This window comes from Cloeon dipterum, chromosome 1, assembly GCF_949628265.1.
Source record: "Cloeon dipterum chromosome 1, ieCloDipt1.1, whole genome shotgun sequence".
Lineage (NCBI taxonomy): Eukaryota > Metazoa > Arthropoda > Insecta > Ephemeroptera > Baetidae > Cloeon > Cloeon dipterum.
Genome location: NC_088786.1, coordinates 15777716 through 15796571, shown reverse-complemented (window position 1 = coordinate 15796571; position 18856 = coordinate 15777716). Strand labels below are relative to the sequence as shown.

The following is an 18856-nucleotide window of genomic DNA, read 5'->3' as shown; positions in this document are numbered from 1 at the left end:
AGTAATATTTACGAGAGAAAAAAAGCAAGTTTAGTACATAAGTGACAATGACAATACCGCTGTGTGTATGAGCATGAGCATGTGGAATGGGGACAACGAGTGGCGCCGAACTGCGTTCGAAACAAAAGCACATCGTATATTTGCGGTGCGCGCGCACCGTGCGTAGACTGCATGCTCTGCGCTCCGCCTCCTTCGCGAGCGAGAATGTTTTGACGGATGACTTGTTTTGATTCTGCCGTCACCGTTCTTAATTGTCTAACTCAATTAGCGGGGGAAGCCTTTCGCGCGAACCGACGGCCGTGATGATGGACAGTGTGGCTGGCAGCAGGAGCACCCGCTTCATGATGGAGGGTGTCGGCGCCCGGGTGATCCGTGGCCCCGACTGGAAATGGGGCAAACAGGTTGGTTCCCTGCCGCTTCTCGGCGCAGTCCCGTCCAACGGACACCCGACACCCCTCGTGGACTCTTGCTAACCTTGCTCTTGACTCGCAGGACGGCGGCGAAGGTCACGTTGGCACTGTCCGCAATTTCGAATCTCCGGAGGAAGTGGTCGTCGTCTGGGACAATGGCACCGCCGCCAACTACCGCTGCTCCGGACCTTACGACCTCAGGGTGCTGGACAGCGCACCAACAGGTTGGTATTTGCACCGCACGTGAACTGGCAAGCACGTGGAAGACCTTTTCAGCATCTTTGTTATTGTGTGCAGAGACGAAAAAACAGAACCAGTCAAACCGCTGACCTTCCTCACTTTATATTTTAGTGCATCATTTTCCTATAATCAGAGTTTCCTTGTAATCATGTTATATTACTCTTAGAGACACAAAAGGTAATTTATTATATTTTTGAAGGTGTTAAACACGACGGGACGATGTGTGATACCTGTCGACAGCAACCAATTTTTGGCATTCGGCTCAAGTGCGCCGAGTGCAATAATTACGACCTGTGCTCAAACTGCTACCACAGCGATAAGCACAACTTGCGACACAGGTTTTACAGAATCTCTACCCCTGGAAGTGAAAGGTATTTCAAATCAAACTGCTAAAATATGAATAATTAATTAACTTATGAAATAATTATATAGAACATTTTTTTAACAGACGAAGAAATTATAATTAAAAAAATGTTTTGTACTGATTTGATGACATTACATGTTGAACTAAACTTGACCACATAGGACGCTATCATTTTCCAAAGCATAGCGCGGCATTGAAAACTTAATCCTTTAGCAGGCATTGCCTTGAGCTGTTCATGCAACAACATTCCTTTTCAATATAAGCATTTGAAAGGGTTTTCTGATAAATACACTCCCTATTGGTCCAGTCTGTGCGGAAAGCATTTCGGCTATTAATTTAAGTAAATTGTACTTGTGCGCGACTCTTTTTACAATTTAATGTGTCTGGAGCCATTCTTTTAATTATTATTAAATTATTTGTTGTAACTTATAGAAAAATGTTCTGGTTTTGCTGTACTATAACATTATATTTTTGTTAAGGGTCCTTCTTGACGCAAGACGCAAAAGCAAGAAAATCGCGGTGAGAGGAATATTCCCTGGTGCCAGAGTTGTGCGTGGTGTGGATTGGCAGTGGGAAGATCAGGATGGCGGTAACGGGCGCCGGGGAAAAGTTAATGATATTCAAGACTGGTCGGCAGCGAGCCCGAGATCCGCTGCCTACGTCGTTTGGGACAATGGTGCCAAAAACCTGTACCGGGTCGGATTTGAGGGAATGGTGAGACCTTTAAATCCGCTTCAGTGAATATTTGAGGCAAATTTGTTGCTTAGGCTGACCTCAAAGTTGTGAACGATGCCAAAGGCGGAACCGTGTACAGAGATCACCTGCCACTTTTGGGAGAACAGGGTGCTGGAAAGACTGGTCCACATGGACTTCAAATTGGTGATCAGGTAAGAAAGTGACCCAATGCACGCCCATTGGTATTAAAAAATTTAAATTTAGCTTTTAATGTAAAATATTACAAATATGTTTTTCTGGTGTTTGAATTTGAATGAATCAATGATGATCAACATTGTAAATTTAAAAATTGTCATGATTTATTTAAACTCTCACCTTTTTTAGTTTTTCAGTTATTGGAAAAATAAAAATGTAATTGGAAAAGAAATACTACTAGCTCACTATGTTCTTATTTAATTAACTTTGATGGTTTTGGTAACAAAATTTATACAAAAAAATGCACCCAAAATTTATAAATCTAGAATCTTTAAAACAAATAGGATTGATCGTTTATAATTTGGTTGTGCTTCTTTGTTATAGGTGAACGTCGATTTAGATCTGGAAATAGTGCAATCCCTTCAACACGGCCACGGAGGCTGGATTGATGGCATGTATGAGTGTCTCGGAACAACTGGCACAGTCATGGGCATCGATGAAGATCATGATATTGTAGTTTCGTATCCTAGTGGTCACCGGTAATCATGTTGATCTTGTATTCACAGCGGTTTAACTTTCCCTTTCACATTTAGATGGACATTCAATCCTGCGGTGTTGACTAAGGTCATAAATAAGCCGCCTGGACCATCTGCGTCCCACAGTGTCACAGAATCAACGACTCCTCAGTTTGTGGTTGGTGATCTGGTTCAAATATGCAATGACGTCGAGAGGATAAAAATTCTGCAAAGAGGTCACGGTGAATGGGCTGATGCTATGCTTCCTGTGAGTAAATCAAAGTTTTTAATTAGTCCCTTCATTAAAAATTGCATTTGGTTTTAGACGCTAGGAAAGGTTGGCCGCGTTCAGCAAATTTACCATGACAATGATCTGAAAGTGGAAGTGTGTGGTACTTCATGGACTTACAATCCACTGGCTGTTACCAAAGTAGCGTCTTCCGACACAAACATCCAAGGAGCAGCAAGTGGAGGTGAAAGACATAATTTTTATGCTTTCTAAAGAACGCTAACTGGAAAATGCAAGACTGGAGATGCTGCTTTTTTGTCAATTTCATCTCGTAGAGCTACATTATGATTTATTTTGTTAAAATAGTGACAGAAAATTGATGAGGCTATTGAGAAAAACCATATCAACTTTCAATATAAATATATAATAATTAATTTTTAGATAAGTTATTATTGATAACGCTCAGTGCGCTATTTATTTTGCGCTTTTCTATAACTTGATTAAAGTCAATTATGTGCTGCAAATTTCTGAAAAATGGTTTTTACTGTAACTTCTGAAAGCTCTCAACATGGCGAAACAGTCAAACGTTTCCCTGAGTGCTATCCAAGAAAATTGGATTACAATTTTGTATGAAAATCAAGTATCATGATTTTTCACTAGTAAGAAAATAAACCTCATCGTTACTGACAAGAAACCATATTTTTAAATGTATTGATCTAAATAAATTTCAACACCGCATAGCACAGTCAATTATGAAACAAAGTTAAAAGATTTGGTGCTCTCATCACATTGATAACAAAAGAAATTAAGTATGTATTATTTGTATTCTAAATAAGGACTGCAGTGCAATAAGCAAATTAGTTATTAAAAAAGTAAATATTTTGTATACAAAAGGGGTGCTGAAGTTCATCAAAAAAATTTGGTAATAATTTAATTTAGCAATGTAGGGTTGAAATTAATGTTAGATAGATTTTAAAATATATTTTTAACGCATCGCTTACTAGAGCAAGCAAATCAAAATTTAGTTCATTGTTGTCCAGTAAAGAATCTTATTTGATTGGAAAACAATAGAAAATTTCAGGCGAATAACAGCCAAATTGCAAATATGAACAAATGCTAACTATCCATATATCAGCATGCGTCAAGAATCTAGAACATCGCTTTCTGGCTGTTGGGTTTCTTGTTGGCTTCCTGTTGTTGCTCATGCTAGTTATATCAAACCATGGATCAATCAATCTCTTGTATTGGGTTAGCTGGAATACCATATAATTTTTTGGTTTCTACCATCCTTAATTTGAACTACTTTTAAAACTAATTGTTGCGATTTTACAGAACGTTTGAGTGCCCTTTTGAAGAAGTTGTTTGAAACACATGTGTCCGGAGATGTTAATGAGGAATTGGTCAAAATGGCTGCTAATGGAGATGCGCAAAAAGTGGAGGAGTGTCTAAAACGACCAGATGCGGATGTTAATGGAGTCTTTGCCAGCCATACTGCTTTGCAAGCAGCCAGCCAAAACGGCCACATTGAAGTTCTGAAAATCTTGCTTAGACACAATGCTGATGTTGAATTGGAGGTAAGAATACTTATACAAAGATTGGCTTTGTTAAAAAAAAACATTACTTCTGAATCTATCGATCAGAGAGCATTTGTTTTTATTCTCTTTAAATCGCAAAGAATGAGAGCCAAATGAAATAGATTAAAAAATGATTTCGATCAAATCAGCTTCCATGTTTATTTTAAGTGTGATACATTTTAATCAATAATTAAAAAAATAAATATAGCTCAGCATTTCATTCATGAAACTTGTAGGACAAAGATGGAGACCGAGCTGTCCACCATGCAGCTTTTGGAGACGAACCTGCTGTTGTTCAACTCTTGGCCCAAGCTGGGGCAGATTTGAATGCTCGAAATAGAAGGCGTCAAACAGCTCTACACATAGCTGTGAACAAAGACCACGTTGGAGTCGTCCGCTCTCTTCTAGAACTTGGATGCCATCCCAGCCTTCAGGTAGGGTTCTATATCTTCATACTCTACATTTATTCTAGTGGGATGGTAAATTTTGTAAAAGGATTGTTCAAATTTTGAAAAATATCATATATAGCGCCACTAAATTCTGCAGAAAAAATATATTCAAGGTGGGCACTCAAGGTTTTTTGCTGTGTAGATGGATATTGCTCTAGGCTTTTAACCATGAATTGATTCAAGTATAAACGTGTGATAACAAGATAAACTTATAATAAATCACTGCTGAAGTGATATAAAATCGTTTTACGCCATCACAATCAAATCTAAAATTTTGGAGGCGGTGCTTTTAAGTTCAAAGCAGAATTGCCTGTCCTCAAAAGCGTTGTGATTAATGGTGATGTTGTCATAGCAAAAGCAGGCGAGTTATAAATTATTATAAAATCAAACATGGCTCTGTATTTGTCTGCCCTCTCAGTGTGTGTGCAACACGGCCGACAAAAACAATCACGCTTAGAGCCACTATAGTTTGTTTAACATTAATACCGCTGTGTGTGCAAGAATTTGCGACAATTGATCCATCGGTAGTTGATTAATAGCTGATATTGCTGGGAGTGACTTTGATTGCACTGCGAGATGAATAGCAAGCAAGCAGAACAGCCGCGCTGCCCCCACTCCTGCATTACTATGAATGAACAAACAGATTCTTGTGTGCTAAGCGTGATTAAATCGATTAGACAAGCAGAAAATTAGTATGTAATGAAGATTGATTAAGTGAAATACACAGCTCGCGAGTCACATTGCGCTCATACTTCTTTCGCCAAGAGCGCTGATGAAAAGGACTGCGCTTCTTCTTTTTTACTGTACAGAAAAGGTTTTTTCCTTTTTACTGGCTCCTGATAATGGAGGCGATAAAATCAATATCGATTACTTTCTCCGCTACCGAACTTTGAAGTTGAAGCAGAAGCATTGAAAAAACAGGTCATGCGGGTTACAATGGTACTCGTCGCCGCCTTATTGTAACGGGGGAATTTCCGCTAGAGACACTCAAGACTGGAAATGAAAAGGTGGGAATTAGTTCGGTCTTCTAGATGAAGTACATATTGAAGTATAAGGTGAAAGTCACAAAATTTCTATTTAAATAAATTATTTTTATTTGCAATTGTAGCATAAGAGAGAGAAACTTGATAAACAATATTAATCAAATAGAGGGTTACAGACCCAAATTGTTACCAGCAAATATGTATTTTTTTAATAAATTCAGATGAACACAAGAACTCCTTACTGAGCTCTTTTTGTTAAAAAAAACTGACATTTTTCATATCGTGGTATGTTTTTTTACATTTTTATTTCGAATGCTTTCAACAACAAAGATTATTTTTAAGTATTTTTTTCATTCCCAATATTTTTACCACGATAGCATTCCGATATCCAGCTGATGCTGCTTCACAGGTAAAGTTTCGGAAGTTTTTTAACAGAGCTGCAGCAGTCGCTTGGCCAAGTATAATTAACGTGCCAGCCCGAGCCAGGACACAATTGCAAGTCACGTGGCCGGCTGGTGGCTCACGCTATCCCCCGCTCGTCGAGCTTGACGAGCGCCGAGATTTGAGGAGCCTCGCCCTTAGTCGGTCAATCGGGTGACAAAATTCAAGCGCGGCTCTCACACCTTGGTGCTTGATTTGCACCCGTTGGCCAAATTGAGACTTCTCCTTCGCCTACTCGACTGCTCGGATTTGTTGTCTCTTTTATGTACCTCGTCAGCAATATCTTGGCGGAAAAGGAGCGGGCGGGCGGTCTAGAAATAGAGAGAAGGGACAGAATCACGCAACTCACTCGGCCAAATTTAGCGGATTGAACGCAGGAAGGCGAATATAATACATCTCTAGGCCGCACTAAAAAGGGGCCAAAGCGTTTGCCAGTTTACTTTGCCCGCTCTCCGAGAAGCTTTGCGTTGTAAAATATGTTGCTGCAGACCTTTTTGTTGATTTGCTCTGGATGGACTGTTTCACTGTGTAGTGCTTACCAGCCAGCCAGAGATTTATGCCGCTACACGAGGCACTCATTGTTTTCCAATCTGATCGTTGGCAGAAGTTATCCCTTGTGGCACTGTTTGTACAATGTCAATGGAAGGATCTAAATCAAGTGACACCCCCCTTGGCAAGTGGTCTTCAGATTTTGATAAAATTCGGTGGAGATGTTGCCCTAGGGGACCTAAGTTGAACCCTAAAATATTAAGTGAAAATTCCAAAAATTGCCCATTTTACAGGGGTTTAAAATTTGAGATTTTTGAAAAAGGTGATGTTTTCGGCGATTTGTAACTTTGACTCTGTTTGTGGTAAACACAAAAATTTGGTATCCAAAATAATCTACGTTTAATGCCAAACAACTTCCCCACGACAACCAACTTCGTAGGTCAAAGGTCAAGGTCACTAAATTCGGGTCACATTTTTCAAAAAAATCCCACATACCCTAGTACATAAAATTTTGAAAATTCAAAATAGCCAAAATGTGCCTCATATTCATGGTAACAACATATAAAAAATTGGCGAGACTTATTTTTTTCTTTTTCGAGATATTTTGAATTGAGTGTTAAAAACCGGTGTTTTCCGGGTCTTCTGATCGCAAATAAAAACACGTTTTCCGCTTAATCTCAGCTTCTATGGGTCCGATTTAGAAAAACCGCACACCATTTGATACGTAATGACCTCCCCTAGGTAATGCAAGGGATCATAAGGGTGCCCACCCCCTTCGAACCCTTAACCACCCCCTGGAAATCCGAAAATTTTTTTTTCAAATATTTACTCTCTAACTCGATTAATTAAGCAAAATACTAATCAAAAATGTTTCAAAATAATTAAAATATAAAATATTTTCATTTACTTTGTACAAAAATAACTTTAAAAAAGTAAAATTGCTAATAATAGAATAATTCATGTTTATTTTAAATATATTATTATTTTGGGTTTTTGTTTATTCAAAATAGCTGATTTTTTATTTTTTTAAAGAATCTTAAAATATATTTTATATTTTACAGTGTTTCTTTATAAATATAAAGAAATGCAACCAATACCAATAATTTGTTCAACACACAATTTTTACCAAATGCTTATGGTTTAACAAATATTAATGGTTGCATTTATTTATAATAATAAAAGAACACTCTAGAATATAAAATATATTTTAAGATTCTTTAAAAAAATAAATAAATCAGCTATTTTGAATAAACAAAAACCGAAAATAATTATATATTAAAAATAAACATGAATTATTCTATTATTAGCAATTTTACTTTTTTAAAGTTATTTTTGTACAAAGTAAATGAAAATATTTTATATTTTAATTATTTTGAAACATTTTTGATTAGTATTTTGCTTAATTAATCGAGTTAAAGAGTAAATATTTGAAAAAAAATTTTTTTCGGATTTCCAGGGGGTGGTTAAGGGTTCGAAGGGGGTGGGCACCCTTATGATCCCTTGCATTACCTAGGGGAGGTCATTACGTATCAAATGGTGTGCGGTTTTTCTAAATCGGACCCATAGAAGCTGAGATTAAGCGGAAAACGTGTTTTTATTTGCGATCAGAAGACCCGGAAAACACCGGTTTTTAACACTCAATTCAAAATATCTCGAAAAAGAAAAAAATAAGTCTCGCCAATTTTTTATATGTTGTTACCATGAATATGAGGCACATTTTGGCTATTTTGAATTTTCAAAATTTTATGTACTAGGGTATGTGGGATTTTTTTGAAAAATGTGACCCGAATTTAGTGACCTTGACCTTTGACCTACGAAGTTGGTTGTCGTGGGGAAGTTGTTTGGCATTAAACGTAGATTATTTTGGATACCAAATTTTTGTGTTTACCACAAACAGAGTCAAAGTTACAAATCGCCGAAAACATCACCTTTTTCAAAAATCTCAAATTTTAAACCCCTGTAAAATGGGCAATTTTTGGAATTTTCACTTAATATTTTAGGGTTCAACTTAGGTCCCCTAGGGCAACATCTCCACCGAATTTTATCAAAATCTGAAGACCACTTGCCAAGGGGGGTGTCACTTGATTTAGATCCTTCCCAATAATCTAAGTATATAGAAATATGCAACTCTTTCCTGATTGTGAGTTTAATTCAGTTGAAAAAGCAGTAATTCAATACATCTGCAAAAATGTCTCAGATAGTTGAAAATACTTTGCTGCTTTCTAAGTAAGAGCTCGAACACGTTACGTTCAACAGTTTCATTTCCCATTCAAAACTGTTAAAATTCAGAACTTTATTCAAGCCCTCGCTATCGCATGGCTGAAAGCAAACTTTTGGTGATTAGCTTCGACGCACATTCTTTGTGCGCAGGCAGCGCACATTTACATCAGTGAATAATAATTTAAAATTCCGCTGCTTTGTTCTCGTCCAAAATTACCTCCATAAAAGCAATTAAAATGCATATTAGCGCAGGCAATAAAAGTGGCGGGCAAAACTGGGAACTGGGAAAGAAGAAGCAGCCGACACATATGCAAAACGACTTTTACAACTAGTTTAATCATGCAGCCGGGAGCACCACCCCTTTTTCCGGGGCGCAATAATAAAATGTAGAATTTCAATTATCCAAGTGACAAAGGCTGAGCAGAAAGGGTCGCATTAGAATCGCGCAGCATGTTTAAGCAGCGTCCCGCGCTGCCAAGAAGTGACGTTCTTGGAAGACGAGCTCAATGATATTCAGAGGAATGTTCAATTGTTCTTGATCATTTCACTTGAAGAGCTTCTGTTATTGCAATGCAGGAAATATATTTCTGAAAAACTGAAAATGTAACAAAATAGTTGACAAAATTATTAATTAACTTATTATAATTATTATTAATGATCAGTTCAATTCTGTTCACAGAAAAAATAAAATCCACATGATATTATCCAATTTTACATATTCACATTTTAGAAAATATTTACGACATATGTCAAACATACAAATTAAGTAGGTGGGTTGAGGAGCCGACTTTCCAGACTGCTTCTTCTGCACGATTAATTACATGGGAATTTTTAATGCACTAACTTTAGTCGCGTGTTTAAGCCTAACGTCGACGAAATATTTATGTCCCAGGAGGAGTGAACTTATTTGCTCGTTATTCACTTTTTATCTGCTCGCTTGTTAGTCCGCGGAGATATTCCGGGTGGCTAAAGGAAGGCGACGGCGGAGAAGCGTCTTTCTCCTACTTGCAGAGGCGAACCTTCTACCTTTTATTAAATTCTTTTGAACTGATGCCGCCCCAGCGAAGGAAATTCCCTCTCATGTGCCCAAAATACACAGGAAGATTAATTAGTGTGGCAAATTCCTCTTTGTGCCACTAGCAAAGAGAGAGGGAAGGCTTTGCGTTCGCTCGGCAGCAATTTGGATCCGCCGCCGCTGCCGCTCCATCTACATATGCATTGGCCTGTTTACCGCCGCGCGCGCTCAGCTCAAAGAAGGACCGTTTTAAATTATTTCCCAGGCAATTTGCCCAATCGGTTCAGGTGCGGCTAAGAAAGAGAGAAAGGATAAAGCCTCCAACCGTTTCATCGCGAAAGCACTTCGTTTGATATTGGTGGCTGCTCACGCTAGATTTTGTGCCGCGCGTGATAACGCTGCTTAAATTGGCAACTGGCTTTGCAAGGAGCAAAATTATTGTTAGGAGTGCAGTTAAATTTCACAACTTTGGTTGGAATCCGATTGAGATGGTCAGGAAATGTTAATTTTCTTATTATGCAGGTTTATTGAGTTAAAAAATGTAGCATATTAAACTAATTAATTATTGTGCCTTCGCTTGTTAAAAAGGCGCACTTTGTAATCCCTTTAGTCCTTTGAGGTAATTTAAATCCAGGAGCGAACGAAATCGGCTTCTCTTGTCCTACAAACTTTAAAATCCTCGTTGTATAGTATTACGGAAACGATTCGGATGTTGGCACAACTCTCCAGACAGAAAATACCCTTCCCAAAGCGTGTTGCAAAATTACCAGGCTGAGAATACTTGAGCTTGGCGATCAAAACGCCTCGACCTGAAAGTCTGAAGAGGCGCACCGGATTTGTTCTCTTGCGATTACGCACAACTGTCTTATTAATTTGGAGCTCAAGTTGCAAAAATCCTCGAGCCTTAACTTGCACACGCACACATGAGCGGGATAAGCGGCAGCAGCGCGGAGCAGGTCTTTGTCGCAGCGTTTCGCCCGTCTGCTGCTGGCTGGCTGCTTCAAGAGGGGCGTGTCGTCCTGGGCAAATATAAGCTTAAATCACCCTTTTGAATGAGGCAGGCAGTAAAAGGCAGTAAACCTGCTTTGCTCTTGCTCAAGACGTATTGTACGTAAGGGCGGCTTGCCCGTCCTCCCGCTCCAACGACGACGACGACAACGACGAGAGAGACACATAGCTTTGCTGTGCTGCGAGCACTTCTTGTCCCCGCTTTTTCCGTCTGTTGACCTCTGCGCTTGTACGACACGGAGATGGCGAATATAACACAATGTTAGCTCAAGATCGCTTTTTATTGTCGCCAGATCAAATGATATATACTACCAAGGACCCTTTTGCTCTCCGCTTGTTTCTCTCGGTATTTTGAATTTCTTTTGATTTTCCAGAAATTATGTAGCGACTTTACAAATTTTCATTTGATTACCTCGTTTTAATACCTTACTCTTGCAAAGGAATAAAATCGTATGATCATTGTATCCATGAAAAAGAAGAAAAATGTAAATAGCCAAGAAGTAACGGCGACACCTCAATTTGCAGCATCGCACCAGACGCAATTTATGAAATTTCGATTAGCACTATCTTCACGAGAACGGCCACCGGTGCCGTATAATGGAATGTGAAAGGTCCATGTGTGTGCGTATATATGTCGGTGCTTGGGACTTCTTTCTCGCTCGAGCCCGCCGTGCCTCTGCTGCAGTGCTGATTTTCCGGGATCAATACCCACAACTGACAACCGTTTTCGCCAAATTTGAATTTTGCAATACACGCGCCCTTGAAACAAATAAGGCGTCGGGCGGAATGGCAGCGAGGAAAAGAGCTCACGCCCGGCTGCTGCTCCATGCCCGCTAGCACGTTGTTAACCCAAAGCAGAGAATTATTGGAAAGCGCGCTGCTTCTTTTTCCCCCCGTTTCTCGCCCCGTCTCAAAGCCACGTCCTTCTGACGAGATTCATCAAAGTCACGAGCTTTGGCGCCAGTTAAATTACATTCGGCGCAAGTAGTTTATGGGAATCTCTTGCTCTTGTGTGGCTGTGGCTATCTCGGGCAAAGGGTAAATCCTTATTTGCATCTGAGGCTAACGGTCTGTCTATGCAAGTGTTCAAATTAATTGTAAATCATTTCGTAAAATATAAACATGGCTGCATTCGAACTAATTTTATTTTGTTCCGAAGAGCATGTTTTCTCAGTTTTTGCATTTCCAAATACCCCACAACTTCTCCCTTTAATTGACTACAATTCACAGCCATTCAGTAAGTGTTATCATAGGCATTGATTTAATACCCACCTCTGCGGCAGTAGCTCCCTTCGCAATATTTGCCTGGACTAACAACAACAGTAAGCTTGCAGCAATTCTGCAAACAAACACTGACAAAGCTTGCTCCGGCACCATCATTAATTTTGTGAATGAATCGTGAGTGCCTGGCTGGTTGCGGAAATTTATACCGAAACTACCGGGCTGAGAGCGACAGAGTGAAGGTGCTGTTTGAATGTTTAATGACAGGTTCGCGCTCGCATTGACTTGGCGCGTTAATTAAGCCAAGTGTGATGTAAGGCAATTTGGGGCTGCACGCAGACGCCCTCAACTTGAGCCGAGAGTCGTCGTCGTCGTCGTCGCTGACGTGAGACGGCTCGAGCGCGCGAAATCGGCTCCTGGCCGTATTTGCCATCCAGCTGCTGCTTATATTGTTTCCAGCGGCTGAACGGCTGCCGAGATACGGTTTTAATATCTGCAGCCGGCCAAGCACGTTTTTGTCCTTCTCCCTTTCTCGCTCACGCCCGCTCTCACATTATAATTGTTCTCACTTGATCCTTTACGGGCGCAGAGACACGTTTCCGCAAAAAGGGGATATTAGGGTCGCCACTTCTCTCCTCTGCGGCGAAAGGGCCGAGCGTTTCATTCGCACTTAGCGCAATAACAGTTAAAGGGCGGGCGCAAAGGGTTTCATTTTTACAGCGCCGCGTAATTTGCATGCTACATAATAAAGTAAATTATTATTATTGGAGATTGAATTTATGGCCAGTTGGAGCAGCACCACTCGTTTTTTACTGCCTGCTCCTTCCTCTCGCTCTCTCTCTCTCTCTCTCTCTCTCTCTCTCTCTCTCTCTCTCTCTCTCTCTCTCTCTCTCTCTCTCTCTCTCTCTCTCTCTCTCTCTCTTCTGCGAACCAGGCAGCCAGCGAGTCGGGCCGTAAAATATATATTTTTACTGGAGCTATTACTCTCTTTCAGGAAGAGGTCCCGCGCCGCACTCACTAATTTGGTGATAAAAAGGCGCGTTTTTCAAGGGAGAGGGCGACATCACCTGGGGAAATTGCGAGAGCTATGCGGCAAGTTTGTGGCGGGCGGGCGGGTTGCAAAGCGGCCAACTTCTGCGCCAAAAGTAGGCAAGCACCAACTCCGCCGGCGAGAATCCCTGAAATTTGTGGCGCCCGCGCGGCAAAATAATTTTCAAGCCAGCTTCGGAGATTGTGATGACAAAATTGATTCATCGCCTGCCGGCTTGTTTTTCTGCCTCGTTGCCAAAAGCTGTCATTTCGGGGCGATGTGATTTTTCGGCATGTTTGCTCTCGCTTTGGCAGCCGCGGCAGCAGTGGGTCAGCAGGTAACACACTTGTTTACCGCGAAGGCCTGCTCAGCTGGCCGAGTGGCCACTAGATCAGGTAGATTAGGCCAGTTCCGCCTTTGAAAAATGGCCTTTCAAGATTGAAAAATGTTAAGCTGCCACAAAAGAGCTCATTAGTCACTACAGGGGCGAAAACTTTCACCCTTTCAATTTCTCTAACCGTTTGGTATAATCGGGATCGGCACCAAGAGTGCCTAGGCTGAAAAAATATTGATATTCGCCGAATTAATTTTATCTGTGAAAATAAAAGGAAGCCTCGAAATTCCTCGGTGGTAAGCAATTTATTCGCCCAAGTAAACACGATTTGGCCTGTTATGGTGGCAGGGGAGGCAGCCGCCTCCGCCGCCGCCGGCATTCCGCAAATGCCATCGTCGCAATCAGCAGCCGTGTTCGCTCTCATTGTCTCCCAATCAGCGAGATTAGCGGAGGCACGCTGGAGCGGAGTGCGAAGACACTGGCGAAACAAGAGGCATTCATCTCCGGACCGCGCCAGCATTTATCCAGCTCGCAATCTTGACGCAGCTCGTCTGTCGTATACAACCCATTAGTGCCGAAAGCTGTCATTGGGCGGAGCCACCAGTCTCTTTGTGATTGAGTGCTGAAGCCAATGAACCATGGGAGGAAACTTTTTTATTATACAAGTTGTAATTTCGACCTGGAAATATCGAACCGCATGAAGTTCTTATATTTTTATGTCTGAAACGAAGAATGAAATATTTCATTACGCAAGGAATTTATGAGCAGATAACTTGCTGAATGTAAATAAAGAGTGAAAAAATCTCTTTGCAGAAATGCTGTATATAATTTCTGGTAAATGCGATATCTCAACAATAAGTAAAAATCCTCTTATTTTTTAATTTTACTGCACGTGCTGCATACTGTTTGTGGGCAAAATTTTCACTTTTGACAGGCAAGGGAACGGAATCTATGAAGAAAACAAAACAAGCAGATAAAGAGAAAGAGAGAGAGAGAGAGAGAGAGAGAGAGAGAGAGAGAGAGAGAGAATTACAAAGAAGGGAAGTGTGTGTTTGCTGAAAAAGTTTGGACGTTGACTTTGAATTTTGCAGCAAAAGAGCCTCTAATTAAATGTGCCCTATCTCTGTTTGTTGGTAAATCATTGTTTTCTTTTTATTTGCTGCTGCTATATGCTACTGCACTTTGTTGACAATTCTTTTGGAAACCATCTGAGTAGTGGCAATATTTGCGGTTAACGTCTGTTGAAACGCACGTCATAGAGCAAAACGCAAACAATCCTAGGAAGCGAGCGTCAATAGGGAAACACGGGAAATTTACGACATTCGTGACATTTCGCTGCGGCAACCAGTGCTATGTCCATTTTCTAAATGAACACCTCTTGCCTTCCGATTTCGACCGTGAGCTTTTCTACCTTTAGCTGCTTCCTTTCTATTTCTACGTGTGTGCGTGTGCATGCTGTCCATAGCCTCTTATTCTGGCGGTAAAGGGCGGGTCACCATCCCATTCAGTCGGCACTCCGCAGTTGTAAAATGGTCTCTCTCTCTCTCTCTCTCTCTCTCTCTCTCTCTCTCTCTCTCTCTCGCATATATGTATAAATGTTTGGCGTAATATCAATGTATGCGCGAGGCGCACGCTCAAGTGTAACACAAAAGAGGAATATAAATTTCGTTAACTCCTGGCCCGGATGGCCCCTGGATCCTCGGCGCACTCTGCACACACTCTTTCCTCTCCAAATAAATTTGGCCCCAATAAAAACAGGCCAGCCCAGTGGCCGGACCAACGTCCGTCCGGGTGGTGCTCATGAAGGCGCTCGAATTCCTCTGCCTTTCTTTCCCTCCTCTCTCCGTGTGCACCGTATTCCAGGGGTGTTTTTTTGCCTTTGAAAACATCCGTATAGCCAAGGAGGACTGCTGGGTGTGTGCCATTTGTCTCTCTGTAGTGCTTTTTGCCTTCAAAAACTGTAAATTTCCGCAGATATATTATAACCCAACCGCCTTTTGGTGATCTTGATGATTAATCAGAGGCTACTTATTATAAAACCAAATTCAAAGGAAAAATTACAAAAGAATTTGCAAGATGCGAGGATTTTTTTCTGCAATGCGCGGACTAATTTTGAATATAGCTATTGTTTTTTTATTATATTTTTTGTTTATTTTTCTATTTTGTCATCTTTCGGCCTTGTCATTTACAATTTTCCCCAAAATCCGGCTATTACAGATGACATAAACTTAAATTTAAATTGAACACAGACGATAACGGCGAGAATTCAAACCAAACAAAAGGGTATTGATAAAACTTTTGTTGTTTGCAGCTATATACTCTTAAAGATCAATAGTTAATTGGTAAATCGCATGCTCAAAGCTTCCATACACACTGAATAAAATTAATCGTTCGTTCATGAAGGTGGGTCATAAAATTTATGCCCCGCGAGGAACGCTTATAGAATGCTAGTCTGCTGGCGGAAATTAAACAATTAGTAAAAGTGTCTCGCGTGGATTAACTTTTACGCGTGCCGTCCTAATTGTTTTCCGCGCAGTAGCATATGATTATGATTTAATTGGTCGTCGGTTGTTAAGCGAGCAATTAATTTGACGGCCAAGCATCCCGGTGCCATTCTTTGGCCTCTCCGCCGCTCTTGGTCGTAATATCGAAATACGTTCGCACGTTTTACGCATCGGCGGGAATGTAGCGCCTCAAGGGGGGTTGGCTCTAATACGCGCTGCTCGCAGCCGATTGAAAAGACGGGTAGACGTCTTAGCAGTTTTATTATACGGGCCACGCCGCTGTGTGCGAAGGGCGGATAGAATTTCAAAGTTTGCTATAAAGAAAGTGTCACATCCACAAGGGCTCTGGCAAGCACAAGCACACGAGTAAAAAATTTTGCTGATTCGGAAGAAATAAAAGATGATACAGTCTATGAAGTTTCTGGCCCATATTATATAATGGAAAGAGTAGCAGCAGCAGCAGTAAGACGCCGCTGCTGAGTTTGTGCAGAAACTTTTTCTCTTTTCATTTCTCCCTATCTCTTTTATCAATTCGGTGCACCAGGGTGAGGCAAAAAGTTTGCCCAGCGTGCTCTGTGTGTTTGTTAGAGAGCGTTTTTACTCATTCTTTTGGATCACAGATCTGACCATTGTGGTAGAATTATCCCCTTCCATTCAACGGCTGGGGCTGCGCTTGGAATACATCTGAAAAGCGGCCCTTTTCAGCAGCGCACAAGGAGAAGTCTGCTGCCTTTATGGAAAAAGTTACGGCTCCAATTTAGATTTATTGTTGACCCGAATTCCAAAGGCTGGCAATATGCTCTCGGTTTTAAATGAAGGAGAGGGATGTCGAGGGATCTGTTGGGAAGAGACAGCACAAAATCGATGCTCCTTTCCCTGTTTCGATTCTATTAACTTGAGTGCCGACACTGTTGTTTGTCGAAAAATCATGCAAAGCTGCTGGCTAATCCAATTCGCAGGATGCTCGATTGTGTCAGTTAAATTCTGCTCGCTGCTGCTGAAAATAATATCGTTCCGTCTGTCACGATGAAAGGCTTGGAGGCTCGGTGGTGGCGGCGGAACTGGCTGTTTTGTCAAGCCCTCCGCTTTAATAAAAATCACTTCGCTCGCAGCGTCATCTCGCAAAGTGATGGGAGGACGGGTTGCCTGCCTACTTGGCTCGCTGGCTGGCTGGCTCGCCCCTGCGTGTTACACAGCGAAAAATCTCGCTGACAGCTACCAAATTAAAAAGAAACGCTGCTTTGAGCAAATTAGCTGCTTCTTGGAGAAGTTGAGGGTGAAATTTCCTTATGGCCGTGTCAGAGCTGACTGAGAGTGTGAGTAATTTGCGTGAACGCAAATCCTACGCTGAGGAGAAATTTTACAGTAAACACGAGCGTTTTGAAAATAAAGCATCAGCATATAGAACACAAATTTCTTGATTCCATTTAGAAAAATCAGTATCATGGGAGAAATAACTCGAATCATGATTATAAGCTTGAATTTTAAAGCACTATAAAATTGCTTCTGTATCATAACTGTTTTTGGAAATTTTAAACAATTTTTCTGCTTTTTGAAATATTTTACTATTGAAATCGAATTTTTTTTATAAGGTCTAAGAAGTTACGTTTTAATGCATGTTTAATTTTTAATGATAAATATTGAAAAGTATATAAATAATCAAACATTCTTGGGCTATATTGTAACATTATTGATTGATAAAATAATGGTAATGATAGTCACGTCTCAGCCAAGTTATACACGAGAATTTTTCAATATGTAAAGGATTTTTTACCTTTTCGTCTCAAGCATCCATTCACGCCGCGAATAAGCTACCATGCTCCAGAGCTCGTTCTCTCCCTTCACGCTCCTCGTGTATATTTAATAGTTCTCGACTTGTATTGGTTTTACAATGCCCGCTGCGCCGACGGCTGGTGTATAATATGCAAAATTAAATCATTTTGCTGCGGGTGATGCTGCTGCCGCCGCCGCTGCCGCGTGTGTACACACACTCTGCTGGCAGCGAGCGCAAGCAGAGAGTGAGCGAGAGGAAACATGCCTTCCACGTCAAGACTTTTCTCTCCAAGCGAACAATCTTTTCGACGTTCTTTTATTTATTTGTGACAGCTAGCACAAGAACACACGGAATATTCATGAGACAGCGAGAGGGTGCGGCAAGAAGAGCCGCAAAACGATAAAAAGTCTGTTCAGAGCTGTTTGAGACGTTTATCCACAATTTAAATCGCATTGTGATCCTGAAATTTGCCTGTGTTGCAAATTGGCCCTTTAGTTTGTTGGACATGCAATTTTTCTCTCTTCTGGGACGTCAAATAATTCGTTTCGAATTGGTCTTTATTGTGGTTTAGCAGGGCTATTTTGCTCCATACATTGTCAGATCCAAATATATGAATGCAAATAATTACTAAAAAGAAGATAATGGTTCTATAAATCTTGAAGAACCGTTCTTTTAAGACTTCTTGAAACGCACTTAAGTTTTCATTAGGACATATTTGGTGGGAGATTGTTCCAAAGGCGGTAACACTGAACTTGAAAGCAGTTTTTGGGCACTTCCACACCTACAAACGGGGCCAGCAGTTTTATTCTGTGCCCTCTCGTCCTGCCAAACAGGTTAACATCATGCATTGGGTTACTAAGGAGCTCAAATACGGTAGACTGTTTTTGTACCTAATTTTGTGTCTGCGCTGACACATGCTTATTTCTTCTATCCACCAATTCAATATATGACATTTTTTGTAAAGAGCAGAAAGTATTTATCCGCATTTAACATTATTGTAGATATAGCGGATCACTTTAATTAATATTGTCTTTGGTAACACGAGGCTGGGAAAATGCGGACAAAATAGTCGAGCATTACATTCCCTGAATTCGGAATTATCAGGACCGGGCCATTTGAACATTTTAACAAAATTAAAAACTGCCCTAGGAGTATTTTTCTTATGAATTTAATAAGCAATTTATTA

General features: G+C 40.7%; 1 protein-coding gene across 1 annotated transcript in view; it reads left to right on the top strand.

Annotated features, from left to right (window-relative positions):
- The first annotated feature begins 174 nt into the window (after positions 1–174).
- The window catches only part of mib1 (mind bomb 1), a 133979-nt gene continuing 115297 nt past the window's right edge, over positions 175–18856 (top strand). The window contains exons 1-10 of the mRNA XM_065475884.1: positions 175–401; positions 493–634; positions 850–1021; positions 1494–1728; positions 1782–1901; positions 2269–2423; positions 2478–2667; positions 2725–2872; positions 3961–4202; positions 4439–4636. Coding sequence (XP_065331956.1) covers positions 303–401; positions 493–634; positions 850–1021; positions 1494–1728; positions 1782–1901; positions 2269–2423; positions 2478–2667; positions 2725–2872; positions 3961–4202; positions 4439–4636 — 1701 coding nt within the window. The 5' untranslated portion in view covers positions 175–302. The remainder of the gene's footprint in view (positions 402–492; positions 635–849; positions 1022–1493; positions 1729–1781; positions 1902–2268; positions 2424–2477; positions 2668–2724; positions 2873–3960; positions 4203–4438; positions 4637–18856) is intronic.